Source organism: Epinephelus lanceolatus, chromosome 16 (assembly GCF_041903045.1).
Source record: "Epinephelus lanceolatus isolate andai-2023 chromosome 16, ASM4190304v1, whole genome shotgun sequence".
Lineage (NCBI taxonomy): Eukaryota > Metazoa > Chordata > Actinopteri > Perciformes > Serranidae > Epinephelus > Epinephelus lanceolatus.
Genome location: NC_135749.1, coordinates 33,071,555 through 33,094,173, shown reverse-complemented (window position 1 = coordinate 33,094,173; position 22,619 = coordinate 33,071,555). Strand labels below are relative to the sequence as shown.

Below are 22,619 nucleotides of genomic sequence, written 5' to 3'. Positions count from 1 at the left end.
AACTCACATTGTCTTTAGATGTGAGAGGATGTGAGACTTTAGTCTCTTAAAAGGTTTCTAGTGTATCTTGGGCGTAGAGAGCAAAATGAAACCACTTGGTAATAACTAGTTCTAAACTGCAAGTACTGATTGCACAGAGATAGCATTTCAGGGAACACGTATCTTCACCAAAATATAGTTGGTAATCTGTAGAAATTTTGCAACTCACAGACATGACAGATTAACAACACTCCTGTGCAAATACGATATTTGAAAGTGTGCTCCGAATTGGACAAACCAAGGACAGATTCAAGTGCTGCAGCCATACTTAGAGCTAAAGAGCCTTGGCTGGGTTTTGAAAGTGAACTGTACCTCCTACATACATGTCCAGGACTCTGACTGCTCTGGAACCAGTTCCATATCTGAACTGGGTGTGGAACAGGAGTTTGGGGTAAATGCCCAGGGCTTGACTTTGAACATTTATGGAAACATTGACATCATCAGTCTCTCAGGTTGTTAATGTGGGCGCAGATCTTGAGGGCAGGACCGAGCTTGATGTTCATGGTGGACATGAGATGCTCCTCCTTCAGCAGCAGCAGGGCCTGTCCGTCGATCTCCTGCGACAGGAACTGGGAGGCCAGCTCCTCACAGCCTGCGGAGAGGAGGATGAAGAATATAAGGAAACAAAGAAAAATGGGGAAGGAGGACAACACTGAAAACAGACAGGAAGACAAGAAGAGCAATGAAGAATGGATAATGTGCAACACGCACACAAAACAGATCAGTATCAGTATTTTGCCGTAAAGATCTTCCAACCTTGTAGTGAGGAAATAAACTGTGACACGTCCTCCACGCTCCACTGTGCAGGGCTAGCAGGCAGGCAGCTGGGTGCAGAACTCTCCGTTGGGAGCGGAGGAGGCGGCTGGTGGCAGGAGGCTGAGGAGGCAGGCGAGAGGGACATGGGGTCATCTTCATCCTCCTCTCCACTGGACTCCTCGTCCGAATGGCTGGACTCTGAACGGCACTGCGGGGAGGAGAAGCAGAGGAACGCGTGAGCAAGGTTTATAAAATGGCTCAGTGGTTGACAGTAGAAGCCCTGTGGTTGCACTGGGTTGTTTCCCAGTCTGACTGTGTGTGATTACATGTAAAGTTTGAAGCTGTGCCAAGCAACATTATTATTATATAAAATGAAAATGAAAAGCTCCATCATAGAAATAAAGCCCACAAAAGAGTTTGGCAACATCACAGAGAGAATGATTCTTAATGGGGTGATTTGTTTTTTAAAGCTTGCAGTTCCTGCTTGCAGCCACACGGGGCAAACAGGCTTAAAGGGATAGTTAAATTTTAAAGTGGAGTTGTATGAGGTATTTAACCATAATGAGTGTATTACATACAGTAGATGTCAGTCGGCACGTCTCTAGTTTGGAGAAGCAGGTGAGATGTTCTGCTGTGATCAGCATATTTTCACCACTTCACTGAGGCTGTTATATCACTCTGTCTTTAAAGTCTGACTCCATTGACAGAAACAGTGATTTAAAGGGATACTATGCAGCATTCTTGGTTTCGCCTGGCTATATTTGCATTTTTTTGACACTATGCCTGCTGCTTATGGTCTGACAACCGATTGCTAGCTTTTTATGAATTTAGTTGGCCCCAGGGACATCTAGAAGCACTTTTCTATGTAGAAGCACTTTTTTACTTCTATTTCTATGACTATGACCATGTATTTTAATTATATTGTGTTTTTCTATTTGTGATTTGTCTGTCATGATGTCTGGGTGTGAATGTTTTTTATACTGGCATCGCCGAGTGCCTGTCTGCACAACAAATTTACCAGCCGGTATTAATAAAGAAACCTTGAACCTTGAACCTTGAAGCTCTGACCTCACCTGGTTGCTGTGGGATAACGCCCCTAAATTACTGATCACAGAAAATGAGAAGAATATAAGAAAATAGAGGGTGGAGTCTCAGCTAAAAAATGCATCACTGTCTTCTAGTGGGTCGTAAGTGATGATTCAGAGAGATTACTTCTGTATAAGTCTTTGTTTTTTATAAAATTCCTGCTTTGTATACCTTTAACCTCGCTGAACACAGAAGCTGCTGGTCTACTGCTGCCTCAATCAGCTTGTTTGTATCATTGTGTGACTTTGGCGTTTAAAGGGGTTAGTTTGGATACACAAAAATCACACAGTAACACATACTGTCTGTCCAGACTAGCAATGACATGAGTAGCCATGACAGTTGACAAAAATTCAAATACGGCTTCATATATAACCCGTCAGCATAGAAGATCTGTACAATCAACACAGTTTTAAGATGGACACCCAAGATTAGTGTCACCAATTCAGTATCTGACCATATGTCTCCCCTTTTGTTCCTGAGTCAGTGTTTTTGCAGAACATTATGATGTCACAGTGAAGCTGACCTTTGACCTTTTGGATATAAAATGCCATCACATAATTTTATCCTGTTAGACATTTGTGTCAAATATTGTTAATTAGCATGTGAATTCTTGAATTATGGCTAAGAACATGTTTCATAAGGTCACATTGCCCTTGACCTTTGACCATTAAAATATTCTGTCAAGACATTCTTTAAGTTGTTTTTCCCAAGAATGGGATGGACCAGGTCACAGTCACCTTGACCTTTAACCACAAAAATCTTATCAGTTCATCTGTAAGTCCATGTGGACTTTTGGGCCAAATTTGAAGAAATTCTGCTTTCAGTATTCTCAAGATGTCGCGCTTACAAGAATGGGACAAATCAGGTCACAGTAACCTTGACCTTTGACCAACAAAATCTAATCAGCTCATCCTATGTGGATGTTTGTGTCAAATCTGAAGAAATTCTGTCAAGATGTTCTTGAGATCCTGTTCACGAGAATAGGATGAACAGACGAACAAACCAAAAGATAATGCCTTCGGCCACAGCTATCGCCGGCACATAGGCATACAAACATATTAAAAAAGAAAGAAATTAATTTTCTACGGTTTCTTTAGCTCCATGTAAATGCATAAAATGTGCGGCTCCTTCTCACCTTGACAGGTATGGGTCTCCCAGCTATCTTGGCACTGGCTATTTCTGAGCTGGTCCTGCGGGGAACCCTCCGCCTTGTAATTCCTCCCTCCTCATCTGAGTTGGAGAGGTGACCCGGGCCTTGATCCTGATCTGGAGTGTGATCTTGACCTTGACCTTGACTCTGCCGCATGCAGAAGTGCTGCCTGAAGCTGACGTTGTACCTGGGGAACCAATACATACTGTATCGTAGACAAAGAGTGACATATACGGTACTGAAGCCAAGACGAGCAACACATACAGTTTTCATCTCTTTGCACCATACGCGGTATATAATGCATACACAGGTAGTGGGCAAAGAGACAAATGCAAAGCAGAAGCAGAAAATGTAAAATTCAAAACAATGCAGACAGTGCATTGTTTACACGGTGGAACATATACAACATAATACATACATTTTAACATGGAGCAAATTCAAAAGAGACAAAAAATAAACTGGATTGAACTGCAGTGTGACGTGAAAACAATCATGTGTTCACATGCCATTACTGTAGAGAGAGTGGATGAGGTGTATCACAGATTTTAAACATAAGAATAAAACATAAGAACAGAAACATACATGCTGTGAAATATACAGCTGCAGCCACCTGAGAATCTACACTCCATTTTCTCAATCTCAGCAGTACAGCTTTTTTCTGAGATGGCTCCCACTGCATATATTATATTTCATGCATGTTGAAGTACCTCTTGGCACAAGTCATGGAGCAGAACCTTTTGGTGCCTCTGAACTGGCTGGCAGGAGCAAAGTTTTTACAGTACTCACACTTCAGCACTGGGGGGAGAGTTTGGAAAAAAAGAAAAACAAAGCAGACGGTAAATATATCATTTCTATGATTTGTACATAAATACACGTGTGCACTACTTGATGTTATATTAGAAAATCCAGAGAAGCACACAAAACCTATTTTCCTTATTCTACACCATCCTACCGCACTGAAAAAAGGCGACTGTAATGACATTTCACAGTGCTGTTCTGTTGCTTCCACTTTAAGTCAGAGGTGGGAAACTCCCAGCTCAAAGGCTGTAATTAAAACCTCTGTGCGTTCCTGTGGCCCAGCTCGGACAAACAAGGTTCAGACGAGAATCAGTTTGTTGCACAGTGTAAAATCCTGCCCTCCATGTGTCCATGTTGTGTTAATTATTTTGTCAAGGTTAACTAGCAAAGTAGCAAGGACAGCTAACCTTTACGTGCACATAGCACCTACAATTGATGTCCTTAAAGGGTATCTTTGGTATTTTCCAAGCTGGACCGTATTCTCCCATGTGTTTGTGCTGCCAACTGCAATGGTCTTGCTTAATACTGGACCAGTTCCAAAATTGTTCACATTACTTACTTAGGCACAAAAACATGGGAAAATAGGGTCCAGGTTGAAAAATAACAAAGTTACCCTTTAACCTTTAACTACAAACCTGTTTTGAAATATTGTAGTCACATGACACTAAAAATCGAATTTCTGTGTATTTCGAGGATGTAAATACTTTTAAGTACTGTTGTCAAACGAACTTGCCCTTATAAGGTAATATTCTTGTAGAAAGCAGCAGTACTTTCAGAGCAGTTTGGCGGTTACCTGTCGCTGTTGTAAGAGTCTCTGATTGGTTAGTGTCCGGACTGTCATTGGTTAAATCCTCGCCAGCCGAGTCCTTTAATGAACCACATACCTGTCAATCAAACACAAGAAGCAATAAATAAAAGACTGGGTGTCAGTGCCATGTATGAGTCTTGGGCTTTCAGTTGTAATGTTAAAGAGATAGTTTGGGTCTTTGGAAATTGGGTTGTATGAGGTACTTAACTATCGTATATTACCTACAGTAGATGGTCCACACTTCCCCAGTTTGAAGAAGCAGACAGGGGTACTGCCATGGAAGCTAAGCAATATACTGCTGTAGGTGGCAACGGCAGCAAAATGTATATTTGCCAACTGAAAAAATCACTATCAGTTTAAGCAACCCTATGTTTAACATATTTTCACAACCTTTCCATCAGACAGCCCTTTTCAGACAGGGAACCAGACTCCTTTGACAAAAACAGTAATTGTACCTTGCAGAACACAGGAGCTGCTGGTCTACCACTGCCTAGATCAGTTAGTTTGTTTGTGACTTTGTTGAATCTGAACTACCCCTTTAAAACAACAGTCACACAATAATATGAACAAACTGACCATTCGAGGCAGCAGTAGACTAGCAACACCTCTGACATGCTAGGGAAAAATTACTGTTTTTGTCAAAGGAGTCTGGTGGCTTGGAGAGAGCTGAGATAACTGCTTCTGTTCCTTGTCTGAAAGCAAGGTAAAGCAGTGAAATATTCAAAATGTAGTGTAACCCCTAACCCCCTAACCCCTAACCCTTAACCCTAACCCAAGCTGACATTGATTTTTAAGTGGTATATAGCTTAGACTCCATGGCAGTATTCTTGCCTGCTTCTCCAAACTGGGGGCATGGTGACACTGACTATAAGTAAGTACCTCATACAAACCCACTTCAAAAAATGCAAACTATCCCTTCAAAAGAGGTACTGGGACCTACGAATCCCATGTACTCACAGGGAAAGGCTCTGCCCCTTCCTGGATGACGAAGCCCTCTATGAGGTGTGTGAGGACGTTCGGTTTGACCACAGCTTGGGGGGGAGGAGCTCTCTCCCCCTGGCTGCAGACCCCACGGGACACTGACAGCACAGGGGAGGGAGAGGAGGAGGCTGGAGGAGGAGCACCAGAGCCTGGTAGAGAAGTGAATGGGAGAAAAAAGAAAAATTAAATATAGTGTTAAATTCACATTCATAGACTTGTAGATTTACACGTTTCTGTTACCTGCTTCGATGGGATTTGTCAGGAGTGCTGAGGCGTGATCTCTGACTGGTTGGAGCCGTGGAGGGGAGGGGCCATCTTCGTCATTGGCTGAATTGGAGTCTGATTTTCTTTTCAGTGAGCCAGTCAACTGCTTTCCCTAAAAAAAAAAAAAAAAGGAAAAATCAGTTTGAAGAGATGCAGCAATAGAAAGACAACAGAACAGCTACAGGAAAAGTTGGGCCCTTGTTTGGGAGTATTGCCACATATAACTTTATCCTGAGATGACTTCTTCCAACATCAAAAGTAGTTTGTTTTGCCCTCATGGTTTCATTCAAATGCCAGTCTGCCACCACCACCCATTTATCATCTCCAACTGTCAGTATCTCCTGCTGCAATTGGTTCCTCCAGCAAGAAGTACACATATTCCTTATCTTTTTATTATTCTGTGGGCCACAAATTTTTAAACACAGCAAGACTTGTCTAAGAAGGCCAGTTGCCTCTTTAACACACAGCATTATAGGGCAGACGATGACATACATGCTAAAATGACTTCTATCACCAGTGGCTCAGGTTTTATGCTTTTTTTTAAACACAAATACCATCAAATACCATAAACCCTGGGGAAATGTCAACCTCCCAAGCCTATTACCTAGGTAGTAAGTAGGTGGCAGTCGGCACTAGGGATGCGTGCGATTAGTTGTCTAAACGATTTAATGTCTGCCACCTCGCTAGTCTGCACCAGAAATATTATTCAGTTAAACCAATTCGTGTTTTATTCAAGGCCGCTTAACTGTCATGCAGCCACCTGCCACTAGTGGGTGCTACAGAGCCATCAGACAGCAGTCCCCCTGCCCGCAGTAATGCTCGAGTAGACTGGAGTTTTAAAACAGCACGGTGGGAAATGGAGAGATGTCCTCTCGCAAAGCCAGTGCGGTTTGGCAGCACTTTGATCTCGAAAATGAAAACAAGGTAGCATGTAGGCTGTGTCAGAAAAAACTGGCATATAATCACTTGACTGGAGCAATGCGCAACCACATTCAACTCAACACATTGTTTTATTTGTTCACTTTTACATTCACATTAAATGGCGCATATCGCTTCACAATGCAGCAGCAATTTATTTTTTAATTCATTTTATTTTTTGGACATGTTGAATTATTTTTTAACTTTAAGTGCAGGGTTTACATTCATACTGCACGGAGCAAAAATGCCTAATTTCAGATGCAATTCAGTTATAATTTAGATATTGTTTTATTAACTTTAAAGTGAACTGCTATCATTTCTGTCAGATAGTCTGCAAGGTTCAATGTGCCCCACATATCAGAGGCAATTTATTTATTTTAGATGTTATGTCAGTGGTTAATTTTTGACTGAGTTGCCGTCATGTTCTCAAAGAGCTCTTAATGAACACATTCCACAGGCTCCTCTCCTGTGGAATCATCTTCCTGTTACGGTCCGGGAGGCAGACACCGTCTCCACATTTAAGACTAGACTTAAGACTTTCCTCTTTGATAAAGCGTATAGTTAGGGCTGGCTCAGGCTTGCCCTGTACCAGCCCCTAGTTAGGCTGACTTAGGCCTAGTCTGCCAGAGGACCCCCCTATAATACACCGGACACCTTCTCTCCTTCTCTCTCTCTGTCTCATGTCCTGTTACTGCATCTTGCTAACTCGGCCATTCTGGATGTCACTAACTCGGCTTCTTCTCTGGAGCCTTTGTGCTCCACTGTCTCTCAGATTAACTCATATCGCAGCGGTACCTGGACAGCGTGACATGTGTGGTTGTGCTGCTGCCGTGGTCCTGCCAGATGCCTCCTGCTGCTGCTGCCATCATTAGTCATTAGTCATACTTCTACTGTTATTATACACATGATTATTGTCACATATGTATACTATCAGATATTAATATATACTTTCAACATATTGTACCACAACAGCCAGAACTATAATTATAATATTATTACTTTCATTAATGTTGTTGTAAGCTACTGTCATTACTGTCTGTCCTGCATCCCTCTCTCTCTCTCTCTCTCTGTCTCATTGTGTCATACGGATTACTGTTAATTTATTATGCTGATCTGTTCTGTACGACATCTATTGCACGTCTGTCCGTCCTGGAAGAGGGATCCCTCCTCAGTTGCTCTTCCTGAGGTTTCTACTATTTCTTTCCCCATTAAAGGGAGTTTTTTTGGGGAGTTTTTCCTTATCCGCTGTGAGGGTCCAAAGGACAGAGGGATGTCGTATGCTGTAAAGCCCTGTGAGGCAAATTGTGATTTGTGATATTGGGCTTTATAAATAAAATTGATTGATTGATTGATTGATTGATTGATTTTTTGGGACAATGTTTCAAATAATTAACAATAAATTTTGCTATTTTTTTTAAGATTATTTTTAGGGCTTTATACCTTCATGGATAGGATATGAAGCGTGTAGGGGGGAGAGAGGGAGGCTGCATGTCATACATACTGTACAACAAAGGGCCGCAGGCCAGAATCGAACACAGCCTTTTGTGCATGGAGCACTTGCTCTACCCACTGAGCCACAGGCCACCCCAAATTGTGCTAAATTTTGACTGTTTTGAGTTAGACTAGTCTTAATTAAACTATTGTTTAGTCGACAAGGAAATTAGTCGACAGGGAACATCCCTAGTCAGCACACTCCCAGTTTAGAGAAGCAGGCTGGAGTGCCACCACCACCCTTTCCATTGGGGCACTGAAGCTATTAATATCACTCCTTTCAAAGCTGACAGAATCCATTGAGAAAAATAGTATTTTAATCTTGCTGAACTCGGGAGATGCTTTCTACTGAAGCCTCAATCGTCATTGGCATTTTAAGTGTCATTTAGGATTCACCAAAATCACACAATAACACAAAATAACTAACCAATCGAGGCAGTGGTAGACCAGCAGCTCCCATGTTCAGTGACATTAAATTACTGTTTTTTTCAACAAAGTCTGGCTTTAAAGGCTTGATTTCTCTGTCAGAAATCACTCTCTGCTGGGAAAATATGCTCAATATAGTGTACACTTAAACTGATACTGATTTAATTAAAAGAGACATGTTTGAGGGGGCTAAAATATGTTTTGCTGCTGTCCCCCATCCACAGCAGTACACTGCTTAGCTTCTATGTCAGTGCTCCTGCCTGCTTCTCCAACTGGGGGCATCATCTACTGCATGAATTACACAGACTATGGGTTAAGGCTTCACACAATCTCACTGCAAAAGATCCAAACTATTTCTTTGATGACATTTTGTTTCCAAAAGCCATTTTAGAGGAGTAAAAATAAACCTGTGCTCACAACTGTCTTGTAAAACCCACCTCTAAGTGCATAACTGCAACTGTGCATTAATTTAATCTAGTTTAATTTGATGCCATTTAATTACACGGTACATATAAAATACCATCTGGGGACAATAGTTGAAATTAGCAATAGCTATAAACTCTATGCAGCACATCAGTTTCATGCTCTGTATTGGGAATAAGTTACATTGCCTTGTCCCCATCAATAAATTTCAAATTCAAAATAATTAAACTTCATCTACAGTGTTTTGAAAACAGCACACACACAACGTATGAATCAGCTGACCTGTGGTGTCTGACTTGCTGATGAGTCTCCATTGCTGGTCACACCAGCTGACACTCTCTGCTCTTCTGTCACCAGGGGGAGGGAGAGGGAGGAGCGACACATGGAGGAGGGAGGAGAGGAAACAGTGGGGGCCTGGGTGGAGGCGGGGCTCGAAGCCATGGGTCCATTCTGGCTCTGTCCAGAGCTCTGATTGGCCTGTGGATGCACCTGAGAGACCTGAGCCAAGGGGGGAGCCTCCTGGGGCGACTGAAGCGTCTTTAGCCCCACCCCTCGGCCCACGACTCCACCCTCCCTGGAAGCGATGGACGCCACCATAGTGAGCAGGCTGGACGAGCTGCTGAGGACGGCGGCTCCTTCCTGGCAGCAGCTGCCGCGGGCCAGAGCCAGAGCCTGGGTGTTTCCCAGTGTGCTCTGCCTCGCCCCCACGATCTGAACCGGGATGTGTGGTGGCTGAGGGGGCTGGGCGGAGCTGCTGGTGGGCGGCGGGGCAGGCAGGATGGGAGGGGGGTTCCTAGAAGGCAGCTGGAGAGGCAGGCGAAGCCCCTGCAGAGTTTTGGGTTGGATGGGGATGGGTCCGTTGCCATGGCCAGATTTCTCTGCGCTGAGCGAGGTCTTCTGCAGAGGCTGCACCACCAAGGTCTGAGCGTTGACTGCCGGTTTGATGGTCGCCGTGCCGACAGGATAACCGTGGGCTTGGGATGCCGCACTGGACGTTAGGACCAGAGTGTGTGCTGCAGTGGGAGCTGTGGTTCCTGTGGTGAGAGTCCGCGTTCCGTGAAGTAGGAGCTGGGAGAGAGGGATGGAAGAAGTGGAGGACGTAGAGGAGGAGGCACCAGAGGAGGAGGACGGGTGGGCTTTGAGGTTGGTGGGTTGAGGGTACGTGGGGATTTTGATGTGGGGCGGCTGGCTTGGCTTAGTGGGGGACTGGGAGTTTGACTGGTGGGAGGGCTGGACCAGCGGGAAAGCAGCTGAAAAGACAGAAAAAATAATAATAATGACTAACCACCAAATATTGAGCATAGTGTTAGCTCAGGCAGGACACGAGGTCAAGCTCAGCTCACGTCCCAGCTATATCAGCTGATCTCAAACAGCTCTTTCAACTGATGGAGCAGCTGATTGATGGAAGGGAGTCAGCTGATAGAGCACGATACCTTTATATGCAACCAATGGGGGAATCTCATTCAAGGCACCCTGTTTAAACTGCTCTGGCCTGCCTACTGTTGCTGCTTCCTCTGCAAGCTGCTTTGCAACCCGCCTCCACCCCAGCTCCTCCTTTTCATGTTGTGTCTTACTTATCAATGTCATTCCTGTCTGTCATTGATGCTGCTCTGTTCTGTTCCCAAGGGGTCGCTGCTGCTGCTCTCACTGCCTTAAGCTTTCCATGTAGGCACATGGAAGGGCAGGGGGGTTTGCCTCTCTGCCTCAGGCTTTCCTCATTTGCACTTGGAAGGGCAGAGAGGTGTGCTCTCTCCGCCTTAGGCTTTCCGCGTAGGCATGTGGTATAGGCTTTCTGCGTAGGCCAGAGGAAAGGCAGAGGGGCCCCAGAACAGCGCCATACCGCCAAACATAATTAATTATAAAATTAATAATAATGTTTTCTTTGACAGAGGTGCTCCTGACTGAAATATGTTTTTGGCGCTGTGAGCACCACAAGCCAAGTGCCATCTAGTCAGTGTTGGGCAGACTATTGAAAATCTATACTCAAGTAAAAGTACCATAAAAAAATGATTTAAGAAAAAGTTAAAATTATCTGGCTGATAAATTACTCCATATACAAGTTACTTTGCATTTTAATATTTTTTAGGGTGTGCACACCCGTACAAAACAACAAAAACACTTGTTGATAACCTTTTTTTAGTGAATTAAAAACCCTTTTGCACCACTTGCTACTAGATAAATTAAAGTCATTATTATAACATTACAGATAAATGCATGAAAAATTAACATACTGGTTGCTTATGTTAGTTAGCTACCTACATTTTCTAATTACATTGGGGCGGCAGTAGTTCAGTCCATTACCAGTCCGTACCAGTTCAGTACGTACCAAGCATGGAGTATGGACTGGTAGCTGGAGAGGTGCCAGTTGGACTCCTGGGCACTGCTGAGGTGCCCTTGAGCAAAGCACTGAACCTCCAGCTGCTCGGGGTGCCTGTCCAAGGCAGCCCCTTCGCTCTGACATCTCTCCATTTAATGCATGTATAGGTCCCGTTTGTGTATCTGTGTGTATATTCTCCCTTGAGGATTAACAAAGTATATCTTCTTCTCCTTCTTTTCATCCACAGCATGTTCAACTTAAGTTTGATGAGCTTACGGAACTTTAGAGTTTTTAGAAGCGGTGATCTTAGTCTTCAGGAGGCATGGCAAGCACTTCCTAACTGTTTGCCTTCTTTTAGATTTTTGTATAAAAAGTGTGACCAGATGTGGTCGGGGATTGTTGCTGGAAGCTGCCTCTTGTTCTGGCTCTTTTTGCTTCATCATCATTGCATCATGGTCAAAAGACATGTGGTGCTTCTTTTTCTTCCAGCCAGCTGTCAACTACACTCCATCCCCACATGTAGAGCAGACGAGTTGTAGAGAAGGTATAAACGGCAATTGAAGCAAAGCAGAAGTGGTTTACTGGCTCAAAAATATACAGGAGTAAAGAGCACCATTTTAAAAAGGAATATGGTAAGTACTCATTCCTAAAAAATATTTTATGCTCATTTTACTTGTGTGCATTACTTAAAATGCATTACTACCAACTCCTGCATTAGTTCCATTATATTGGAGAGGAGACAGACGTCTCTACGGCCGATATCACACTCTGGCACAGAGCTTTTATTTTAAAGAGCCGTTTCCTGCTGGAGAGTGAGTGAATAGCAGACAGATACTTAACGGAGACAGCAAACTAGCTTGATGACATGGCCGAACACAAGTATGATGCTGAATACTTTAAAACTTACTAATAAAACTGTGAACTAATGACAAAGGATGATTCTCGACCCTGTGGCTGGACCAGTTGGGAACCACTGATACAGCAAACCTATTAGCAAACAGAGGCAGTATTTAGGTTGCCTTTCCTTTGCTCCTTACCTGAGTCACTCCTCTCTGGGGCTTCAGTCTTCACACCAACGCCTTTGGGACTGGATACGCCTCGCATGGCTAGATTCTGCACCTGGACATAAAAAGGGAAGAAAAAAAAAGGGGTAATCTGTGGTGAGGAATCAGTTACACGAAAAGACACAAGGTTGGTACTCTCCTTAAATCATAAACCAGGCCCTTCACTACAACATCCTGTTCTGTTGCGTGATGCCACTGGGCCAAAAAGGACTTTTTCCCATAGACTTAGATTGGGAAAGAGGAAGTCTCTAGTGCACCTGCCACATAGGACCAATGATGTGGACGATTCAGGTAATTTTACACCCAAGAAGTTGAACATTTTTGCTTCATGTGCCACTGAGAAACTTTCATAGAAATGAACGGGGCCCTGCCTCCAACGCTGTATCCAGTTCTCCCCATAGTGTCATCAACACATTAATTACACAAACCTGGTCGTTATCTGATTGGCTGCTGGAAGTTGAAGTTGGCGTCACTTCCTGTTGCTGTTGCTGAGCCTGTGGCTGCTGGGTGACAGTTGCTACGGCAGCAGTTGCTGTGTTGCCAGGCATAAAGATGAGCTGGGAGGAGATGGGGGCCCTCAGGGAGCGGTTGACCTGCAGGACAACAGGACGGCCAATAAAAACTCACAGAAACTGAGCCAATAGTATAAGCTCGAGTATAAGATGGGTGTCGGCACGCTGGTGTGACCCTGACAGAGGACGCACATTTAATTAACTCATACTGCTTCTCATGAGTCTTCTTTATGGAGCTGCTATATACTATAATGCGAACTACCTCACATTTTGGCATGACGATGACCTGATGATGATTAAAAGTGATTCATGACAATGGTGCAAAGCTATGGTGAAACTTACCCTCAGGTACATTTGTCCCTGCCCGCCTGCCGTCCCACTCAGCAGCACTGACTGGCTGATTGTGGACGTTGCCGGGGCGCCAATAGGACGGCTGCTGGTTGAGGATCCCGATCCAGATGTTACACTGGCCTGTCAAATGATAATGAGTGACTTTAATGTGGAGAACTTATGCATTTTTTATCCACTACTTAAAACGGCTTCAATCAGGAGAAAACGTTTCAGTGATACCAAGTTTTCTTGGCTCTGTAAGTGACATAGAGCGAAATGAGAACATACAGCTGTGGTGCTGGTGGTTTGAGAGGAGCTGCTGCTGGAAGGACTCGACTGACGACTCGCAGCCAGAGTAGCCTGGGAGGAAGAGGAAGAGAGGAGATTTAGGTTTCAGTCTACTCCAAACAAAATCAAAAGTGGGATGTTTGCAGAGACTGTTGAATGAATCATTGTGAGTCCAATATACTGAGAACAACTCCAAGCTGCTGGAGGAGCTTATGAGCTGAGGTGCAAGCAATCAGTTAGTAGTGCACTGCTGTAATCGCAGCCAAACGTGGCTCTGTGTTTTGGGCCAAACATCCTGTTTTGACTGTGGGAACAAAGCAAATATGCTTTTTTTTGTGTGCAAACTGTTAACCTGGTTTATACGGCTGTACACAACAAATCAGGCGTGGCTTAAAATTTTTGGGGGAGTGGAAGTGGAGACAACTATAGAAAGCCAATATCTCCATCTCAGCAACTATTTGTGTTTAGTATATCTGTTTATGCTGGCTTAAAAGATCTCTAGAATTCCTTTTGATTATAATTACAGTATCTTTACTGCCACAAGAGACACACATGCAGGAACACAAACAAAGTGAGCGCTCTCCTTTGTAAAGTAGTACACATAAGCTATTGATATATACTCTTTCTTTTAGTGATGGCCAAATGAAGCCTCATGAAGCATTTTCTTTATTTTATGAGCCCACTAGATGGCACTCTTGGTTTAAAGAGAGAGGCTCAAAGAATGGCAATTCAATGTGCTTTCAACCTTTTGTTGAAAAAGAGCGCCATCTAGTGGGCTTACAAAATAAAGAAAATGCTTCACGAGGCTTCATTTGGCCATCACTACTTTCTTTTACTCACTTTAATATTAATGATAGAAAGAGACTATATTAATCGTTCCCTTGGACTGAGCGGTTTTGGGCTACTCCTATAAAGTTACTATGATTTAATATATACAGTACAGGCCAAAAGTTTGGACACACCTTCTCATTCAATGCGTTTTCTTTATTTTCATGACTATTTACATTGTAGATTCTCACTGAAGGCATCAAAACTATGAATGAACACATGTGGAGTTATGTACTTAACAAAAAAAGGTGAAATAACTGAAAACATGTTTTATATTCTAGTTTCTTCAAAATAGCCACCCTTTGCTCTGATTACTGCTTTGCACACTCTTGGCATTCTCTCCATGAGCTTCAAGAGGTAGTCACCTGAAATGGTTTCCACTTCACAGGTGTGCCTTATCAGGGTTAATTAGTGGAATTTCTTGCTTTATCAATGGGGTTGGGACCATCAGTTGTGTTGTGCAGAAGTCAGGTTAATACACAGCCGACAGCCCTATTGGACAACTGTTAAAATTCATATTATGGCAAGAACCAATCAGCTAACTAAAGAAAAACCAGTGGCCATCATTACTTTAAGAAATGAAGGTCAGTCAGTCCGGAAAATTGCAAAAACTTTAAATGTGTCCCCAAGTGGAGTCGCAAAAACCATCAAGCGCTACAACGAAACTGGCACACATGAGGACCGACCCAGGAAAGGAAGACCAAGAGTCACCTCTGCTTCTGAGGATAAGTTCATCCGAGTCACCAGCCTCAGAAATCGCAAGTTAACAGCAGCTCAGATCAGAGACCAGATGAATGCCACACAGAGTTGTAGCAGCAGACCCATCTCTAGAACAACTGTTAAGAGGAGACTGCGTGAATCAGGCCTTCATGGTCAAATAGCTGCTAGGAAACCACTGCTAAGGAGAGGCAACAAGCAGAAGAGATTTGTTTGGGCCAAGAAACACAAGGAATGGACATTAGACCAGTGGAAATCTGTGCTTTGGTCTGATGAGTCCAAATTTGAGATCTTTGGTTCCAACCGCCGTGTCTTTGTGAGACGCAGAAAAGGTGAACGGATGGATTCCACATGCCTGGTTCCCACTGTGAAGCATGGAGGAGGAGGTGTGATGGTGTGGGGGTGTTTTGCTGATGGTTTGGGGTGAGCTGGACCGCAGAGTGAAGGCAAAGGGGCCAACAAGTGCTAAACACCTCTGGGAACTCCTTCAAGACTGTTGGAAAACCATTTCAGGTGACTACCTCTTGAAGCTCATGGAGAGAATGCCAAGAGTGTGCAAAGCAGTAATCAGAGCAAAGGGTGGCTATTTTGAAGAAACTAGAATATAAAACATGTTTTCAGTTATTTCACCTTTTTTTGTTAAGTACATAACTCCACATGTGTTCATTCATAGTTTTGATGCCTTCAGTGAGAATCTAAAATGTAAATAGTCATGAAAATAAAGAAAACGCATTGAATGAGAAGGTGTGTCCAAACTTTTGGCCTGTACTGTACATCCTTGTATATATGAAAAGGGTGTTGAAAATATTCAAAATATATATTTTATATTCCGATGTCTGAATATTTTCAAAAAGTAAGAGTTGATTGCTCTTTGCAAGGGTGTACTTGCATTGTTATGCTATTATATCACCATTATATCAGTGGCATAAAATGGTCTTAAAATAACAATAACCATGTTTATCACAATTAAACCTTGCACAATATATCATCCAACTAAAGTAACTATTGATACAGGCCTAGTGATTGGCCACTGCAGTGTGACGTCTGGTTGCCTTTCTCCAAGAGGACACTGCTTCAACTTTTCACAGCAAACCACTGTGTGTTTTAGGAGCATCCCTTGAGACCCCACTGCCACAGCCTAGATGTTCTACCTATATTCACATCAATGGAAAAACTTGCATCTGATTTGGTGTGAATGCAGCCTTAGGATGTTGCCGTTTTATTTTGTTCTGTGATTCCTGATTTTTCCATTCATACTTTCTCTAAAAACAAATATGTCTCTGTCTTGCCTTATAAAAATGACTTGGCACAGTATTGTAAATATTTTTCAGCAAAAATATAAATTATATAGCCTACACACACCTTTACCTGTTGCACAGCTGCTAGGTTCTGCAGCTGGGCGTTGTTGATCTGCTGCTGCAGCATCAGCTGCTGGAAGTACTGAGCTGCATTAGGCTGCCTCTGTAACGCCTGCAGGGCCTGGAGGGAGGAGGAGAGCAGACAAATGAGCAATCAAGTGACAGCAAACAGAGAAAGAGATAAAGAAAAAAGATGAGAAAAGATGGAGAAAGAAGGACACGAGGAAGAGACAGAGAGGAGACAAGAAAGATGTACTGAAGGATGATGACAGAGAAAGGGAGATGGAGACGATGACAGCACACAGCTAGAGGAGAAATGAGAAAAATGTGAAGACTTAGAAGAGAAAGGAAGTACAGTGCCATGAAAAATGAGAGGAGCGGAGTAGGAGAAACAGGGGCAGACAGGGAGGGATGCAGAGTGTAAAGCCTCCTGCCAGCTGCCTGATGTATGAGCAGAGGCTTGTACTGTAATAAGTTGAGAGATGAAAGCGAGCGCGGCGGGCTGGATTAGTGTGTGCAGGGTGACAAAGACAGATGGCTGTGCAGGGTGACAGAAGCCTGGGAAAATAACACAGTGCCTCCATCAAACCAGCACAACTCAATCCCTCTCTTCACCACCCTGTTTCAGTCACTCTCCATCACCTTCTCTCCATCGGCTTACATATAAATCATAAAGTATGAAGACAACCAAGTGCATCCTTCTTTGCTTTACACCAAACAAAGTAAGGATAGACCAATACATCGGCCAGCCGATATATCGGGCCGATATTTGAGTTTTTTACTTGTATCGGCATCAGCCGATACGCGCGTGGGTTCGCGGATTTATTTTTCCCTGGCATGATTTACAGACAGGCATCCACGGGCAGCTCTGTGTTGCCGGAAGACCCTGCAGCGCACATGCAGCGTTACCCCTCCCCCACTGGTAGAGTGGTGAAAGCAGCCCTGGAAGCTGCTTCAGGACAACGGTAAGTTTTAAACTTTCAAAGCCTCTAACTGTTAAACAGTATCGGCCCCAAATATCGGCTCAAGAAAATCAGCAGTCCATAATCGGTCATCGGCTAAGGGTGATGGAAAAAAATCGGTATCGGCATCGGCCCTAAAAAATCCATATCGGTCTATCCCTAAAACAAAGCTCCTGTGAAAGATTATTACCTAAAACCACGCTAACCAGATTTTGCTATTAGGAATCAACAAATAAACTAATTTTCTTGTGACAAATCTATGTGAGCAGCCATTTTAAAAATCGAGACCTGTATCACATGGTTATGTGCGCACTGGTTCCCAGGCAGACAGCTGACCTGTTGTCTTGTTCCATCTAGAATGTTACAAATATCTTCTTTAACGTCCAGAAATATGAACTTTATTTTTTTTCATTTGTTAATAAACCTCAATTTCGCCTCTCAGCTTTGCTACTGGACCATCATCCTCTCGGTGAAAGAGACGCACGGTCAGGAGAGGGCAAAACATGGCATGGATAATTAAAAGTACATAGAAAAAAAAGGTTGAGGTTTACACAGACTTTTGTAGTGTCGGTAAAACACAAAGAGCTGAATAACTGCTCAGCATTTAAAGGTGCAGTAAAACCAACCACAAAAACTGCAGTATCTACCCTGTAGGTAAAACAAGCAGCTGCCACACCAGGGGCGGAGCAGAAGGGTGTCTTCTGGGGCACCGAAAGACACCGAAATTAAAAGAAAAACAAAAGACAGAACATTTATTGTTTTATGTGTTGTCAAAACTGTTATAGTTTCTTGGATTCAATACCTTTGCTGTAAACTGTGAACTTGAGAGAATCTTTTAGGATAAACTATCACTCAATCACAGTCACGTACTGTAAATATAATATAAATATTGGCACTGAGGGGCTTCAACCTTTTTGACACTGTTGTCAAAGAAAAAAAAAACAATCAGGACAGTGTAAGCCTGTAAATGATAAACAAAGCATTTGACAGGTCACACACACACACACACACACACACACCTACCTGCACTGCCTGTCTTTCATACAGAGACATGGAATTCATCGGAGAGGGGCGGGAGCTCGTTCCGGATGCAGCACTCCCATTGGTGGAGGCCCCCTGCTGGTTCTGCTCTCCGTCCGTCTCCATGGCTGCTGAGGAGACATAGGAGCCGTCCATCAGTCAAACACTGACACAAACAAACAGACACACTGCAGTTTCTCTGTGAGAGCCCAGCTGATGAAAAAACAGCTGTCAGTGTTTCTGACAAACACTGCTCTTCACAGAGGAGAGACGCTGAGCAGCACTGACTCAATACCTCACTGTGGGGCTGACGTTAACACTGACTGATATACACCAGCCCTCCTGGTCCCACTGATATGAACACTTTGAGACTGATGTTTCCGCCTGACATCTAAATAATTCAGTGTCTTACAAACAACTGTTGTCTTATAGAAAAGACTATGCATGGTTACCCACTGCATATGAACAAGGAAATGATTTCAAATAAAAAGTTAAATTACAAATAAAAAGCAGAATCGAACAAAATAAAATCTCGGCAGATTATACAATGTCCATAACAATTTAACATAAGAATAAATGCACTGGAAAGCCATCAGTCATTTGTGGAAATAAGTGATGTGTGTGTGTAAATTCACATGAAACACACACAAAATGTCAATAAATCCACGCCAGGCATCTGTTAATATTTCCACAACTTCACAGACATTAATCAGGAGGATTCCAAATTCAAGTTGATCATTTACACTTCTAAGTTTTTATTTGTGTATTATGTCAACATTATCATGTCTACATTTGTCATTAGTGTTGGGACAGATTTGTCTCTATAATATCAAAGTATACTACAATTATACAGTAATGATTCAAACTAAAGTGAGGTGATGAGGTTTATTATAAGGGATTTTTTCCCCAATATAGCCGTACAGGAATGTTCAGCTTGATACCAATATCAATATTTTAGAGTTCTGAAAATTTCTATGATATATTGTGTAACATTAGCTTTTTGGACACAAATAAATCCAGAACAAAATCTTTGACAATGATCTAAATATTTAATGAAGTACTGATAAATGAGACATTTTACAACAGAAAAAAGAGGCTTGTCAGCATTGTGCAGAAAAAAAAACCATGTAGCCTAATAACGACACTTTTTTGAAATTACCACAAACATATGTCCAACATTTCTGTACTGGAGCTTGTGTTGCCAAAAATATCTATCTATGGCTAAGTATCAATTCTGAATATTTGAAACGGTTGTATCAATACACCTGTATCAGCTGCACTTTCTCCCTCTCTCTCTTATTGTTAATGTTACTAAGGTCATTCTGCTTCTCTCTGCTACTAACCAAGAACAGAAAAGGTGTCATTGTTATGGATTTTTGAATAACAATTTAAATTTTTTACATCCTCAATGTCAATTTTTCTTTCCACTGTATGGAAAATGGTACTGAAAATCACCATTTTCAAAATTACTGTATCTGATTTAGACACTCCAGTATTGTGACAACACTACTAAGACTGCAACTATTGATACTTTTTATTGTCAATTAATCTGTCAATTATTTTTTAAATTAATCAGTTAGTTTTTTTGGTCTATAAAATGTCAGTCAGTGTTTCCCAAAGCCCAAGATGATGTCCCTCAAATGTCTTGATTTATCCACAACCCAAACATGTCCAGTTAGCTGTCTTAGAGCAGTAAAGAAGACAGAAAATAATCAAATTTAAGGAACTTGAATCAAAGAATTTTGACGTTTTTTCCTTAAAAAAATATTCATATGATTAATCGATCAGAATAGTTGGTGATTAACTGATGTGACAATCGATTAATCACTGAGTTTTTGGCTGACATATATGCCAACATTGATATGTCTTTGATTAGTAAACATTAGCTGATAAATCAACCTTATGTATTTTTTAAGTTTTTAAAACTGCACATGAACGCACCGCAGCAGATGATAAAGCAGAGATAAAACCCTTTCCTTGCTCCCAGACGTCTGGAGCTGCAATTGGATTTGAACAAGAACAAATACATTAAATAATCAACTAAATAATCATAATTGTGAACAATACTGACTTCAAACTTTGTCCTTCTTAATGCATCTTTTTCCCCTTAAAATCAGCACTTAAACCCCCAAACTACAGGTCATACAGACTAGTTGCATCCTCTACTGTCTTCATCTGTCAGCTCTTTCAGATTTATTATTTTTACAAAAACATCTACAGAATTTTCTTTGTTTCTTCTTTATTATTTTATTCCTTCTGTCTAGTTTAACATGTGGACTAAGTATGGGCCTATTTAGATGTGGTGTATCAATTTAATGCCTGCAGCATCTTTATTACCCCCCTCCTCCAGACACACACACACACACACACACACACACACACACACACACACACACACACACACACCATCCTGTCCCAGCTCTGCTAGCTTCAGCCTTCCTCTCCAGCAGCGAGCATCAGCACAGACACAGAGCTGCAGAGAGCTAACAGTTAGCTGCCCTCCATGTTTCAGACCAGTTACCACTGGATCCACCGGAGGCTACTCCTCCTAGCATCCCGTTAGCCGCTGCTGCTGTCTGGCTCGTTCGCGGAGCTCTCGGTCCGTGCTTACCGTCACCGGTCCGGGTTTCTCAGCCTCCTCCTGCACCGGCTGCAAAACGACTCCCGGCGGCTCACCGGCGGCTGGAGCTTCTTGTTGCTGCTCTTTATTTCTTTCGCCTTGCAGGACCGCAGCAGCACCACCACCACCAGTGCTTTTACTGTTTTGCATAAATTTGCAGCTGATGGTGTTGTTGGAGGGCAACGCCTCCTTTTTCCTCTGCTCTGCCTTTTCCGGCGCGACGGGATGACGGAGCAGCAGGACGGAGAGAGGGGGATGCTCCTCGGTCCACTCAGGGCCGGACTGACACCGTTCTGACACCGTTCTGAGACTCAGTGCAGGACCTGAGAACCCCCTGCTCCCCAAATGTGCACAGACCTGTTTAAAATTTCATTTCATGTAGCCCAATCATAAGATAATATCCCCTCTCTTGTTGAAGTGCCACCACATTTCAACATGGGCAGGCTGATTCATTCACAGCATGAGTTCTGCTGAGTTGAGACTTGTGAATGTGTCAAACCTTTGGGTTTTGATACTTAATGCAAAGTGGTGTCAGTTTTTCTCTTACACTCCATTATAACACATGCATATTTAGTTATATCATTACAATCAATACATTTTCAAATTGTCACTTATGTCATCTTGTTAGTGCTGGGTTTGCTCATATCTATCTTAAGGACAGCTTGACTGCAAAATCATAACTGCTTAACAACTTAAACCAAGCTCACAGGTGCACTCCTGCAATCTAATGAACTTGTGCGCTTTGTGAGACGTGGATTAAAACATTTGATGCTGCAGAGGCAGAGATATTCAGACCCACATAGGGCTGAGTTGAATACTCCGATGAAAGGAGTACCTGGCACAGATAATGTACCTTCTATGACTATTTATACAAGTGAAATGTTTCAATATCTGTATTCATGACAAGGGAAAATCCTCATTCAAGTAGCTGGGTTGATCTCTGAGTCTTGTGATCAAACATAATCTGGAGCCTAATTCTGAGATTGATTTGTGCACCATTTTTGAATGAATAATAAATATAGATTGAGCCATATGAATTCCAGGCTTAAAATGTCAACTTCCAGTTAGGACACATCCTCTTTTGATTTAAACCCCACCCACTTCCAGTTCAAACCCAGCCCATTCTGAGTGCAGCTTCAGATTCAGATAATTAAATTGGTTGAACAGATACAAATATAGCTACAGATAATGGTGCACCCACTCATCCTTAGTGCCACACTCCCAGACAGCTCTGTGTCCTACACTTCCCATAATGCAACCTCATAGTCTTTTGTTGGACTAAATATACATATTTCAAACTCCATACTTCCAGTTAGTAAAGCAGACATACAAATGTGTGGTCTTCAGGCTTATATCATAGGGTAATTTAAGTATTTTTCAACCATATTTTCCAGTGTTTTATCGTCTGTTATGAATGGGAACAACAATTTTTGAAATTAGTCCAGAATTGAGCAAGAGCGCTG

General features: G+C 42.6%; 1 protein-coding gene across 8 annotated transcripts; it reads right to left on the bottom strand.

Annotated features, from left to right (window-relative positions):
* Window positions 1-75: 75 nt before the first annotated feature.
* LOC117264094 (polyhomeotic-like protein 1) lies at window positions 76-21,355 on the bottom strand. Of its 8 annotated transcripts, none has more exons than XM_033637914.2 (15): window positions 21,148-21,355; window positions 18,540-18,667; window positions 16,565-16,675; window positions 13,652-13,723; window positions 13,376-13,504; window positions 12,950-13,114; window positions 12,495-12,576; window positions 9,423-10,390; window positions 5,859-5,994; window positions 5,595-5,767; window positions 4,623-4,713; window positions 3,739-3,826; window positions 3,017-3,218; window positions 796-1,003; window positions 76-631 (listed from the first exon to the last, which is right to left on the bottom strand). In XM_033637914.2, exons 2-15 carry the CDS (start codon window positions 18,660-18,662, stop codon window positions 480-482), a joined length of 2,700 nt encoding a protein of 899 aa, XP_033493805.2. In that variant the 5' UTR covers window positions 18,663-18,667; window positions 21,148-21,355; the 3' UTR covers window positions 76-479. The 8 variants fall into 8 exon arrangements, with proteins under 8 accessions (XP_033493805.2, XP_033493804.2, XP_078032043.1 ...); XM_033637913.2 differs by having other exon boundaries at window positions 77-631; window positions 16,559-16,675; XM_033637910.2 differs by having other exon boundaries at window positions 335-631; window positions 3,017-3,236; window positions 16,559-16,675.
* Window positions 21,356-22,619: the final 1,264 nt, after the last annotated feature.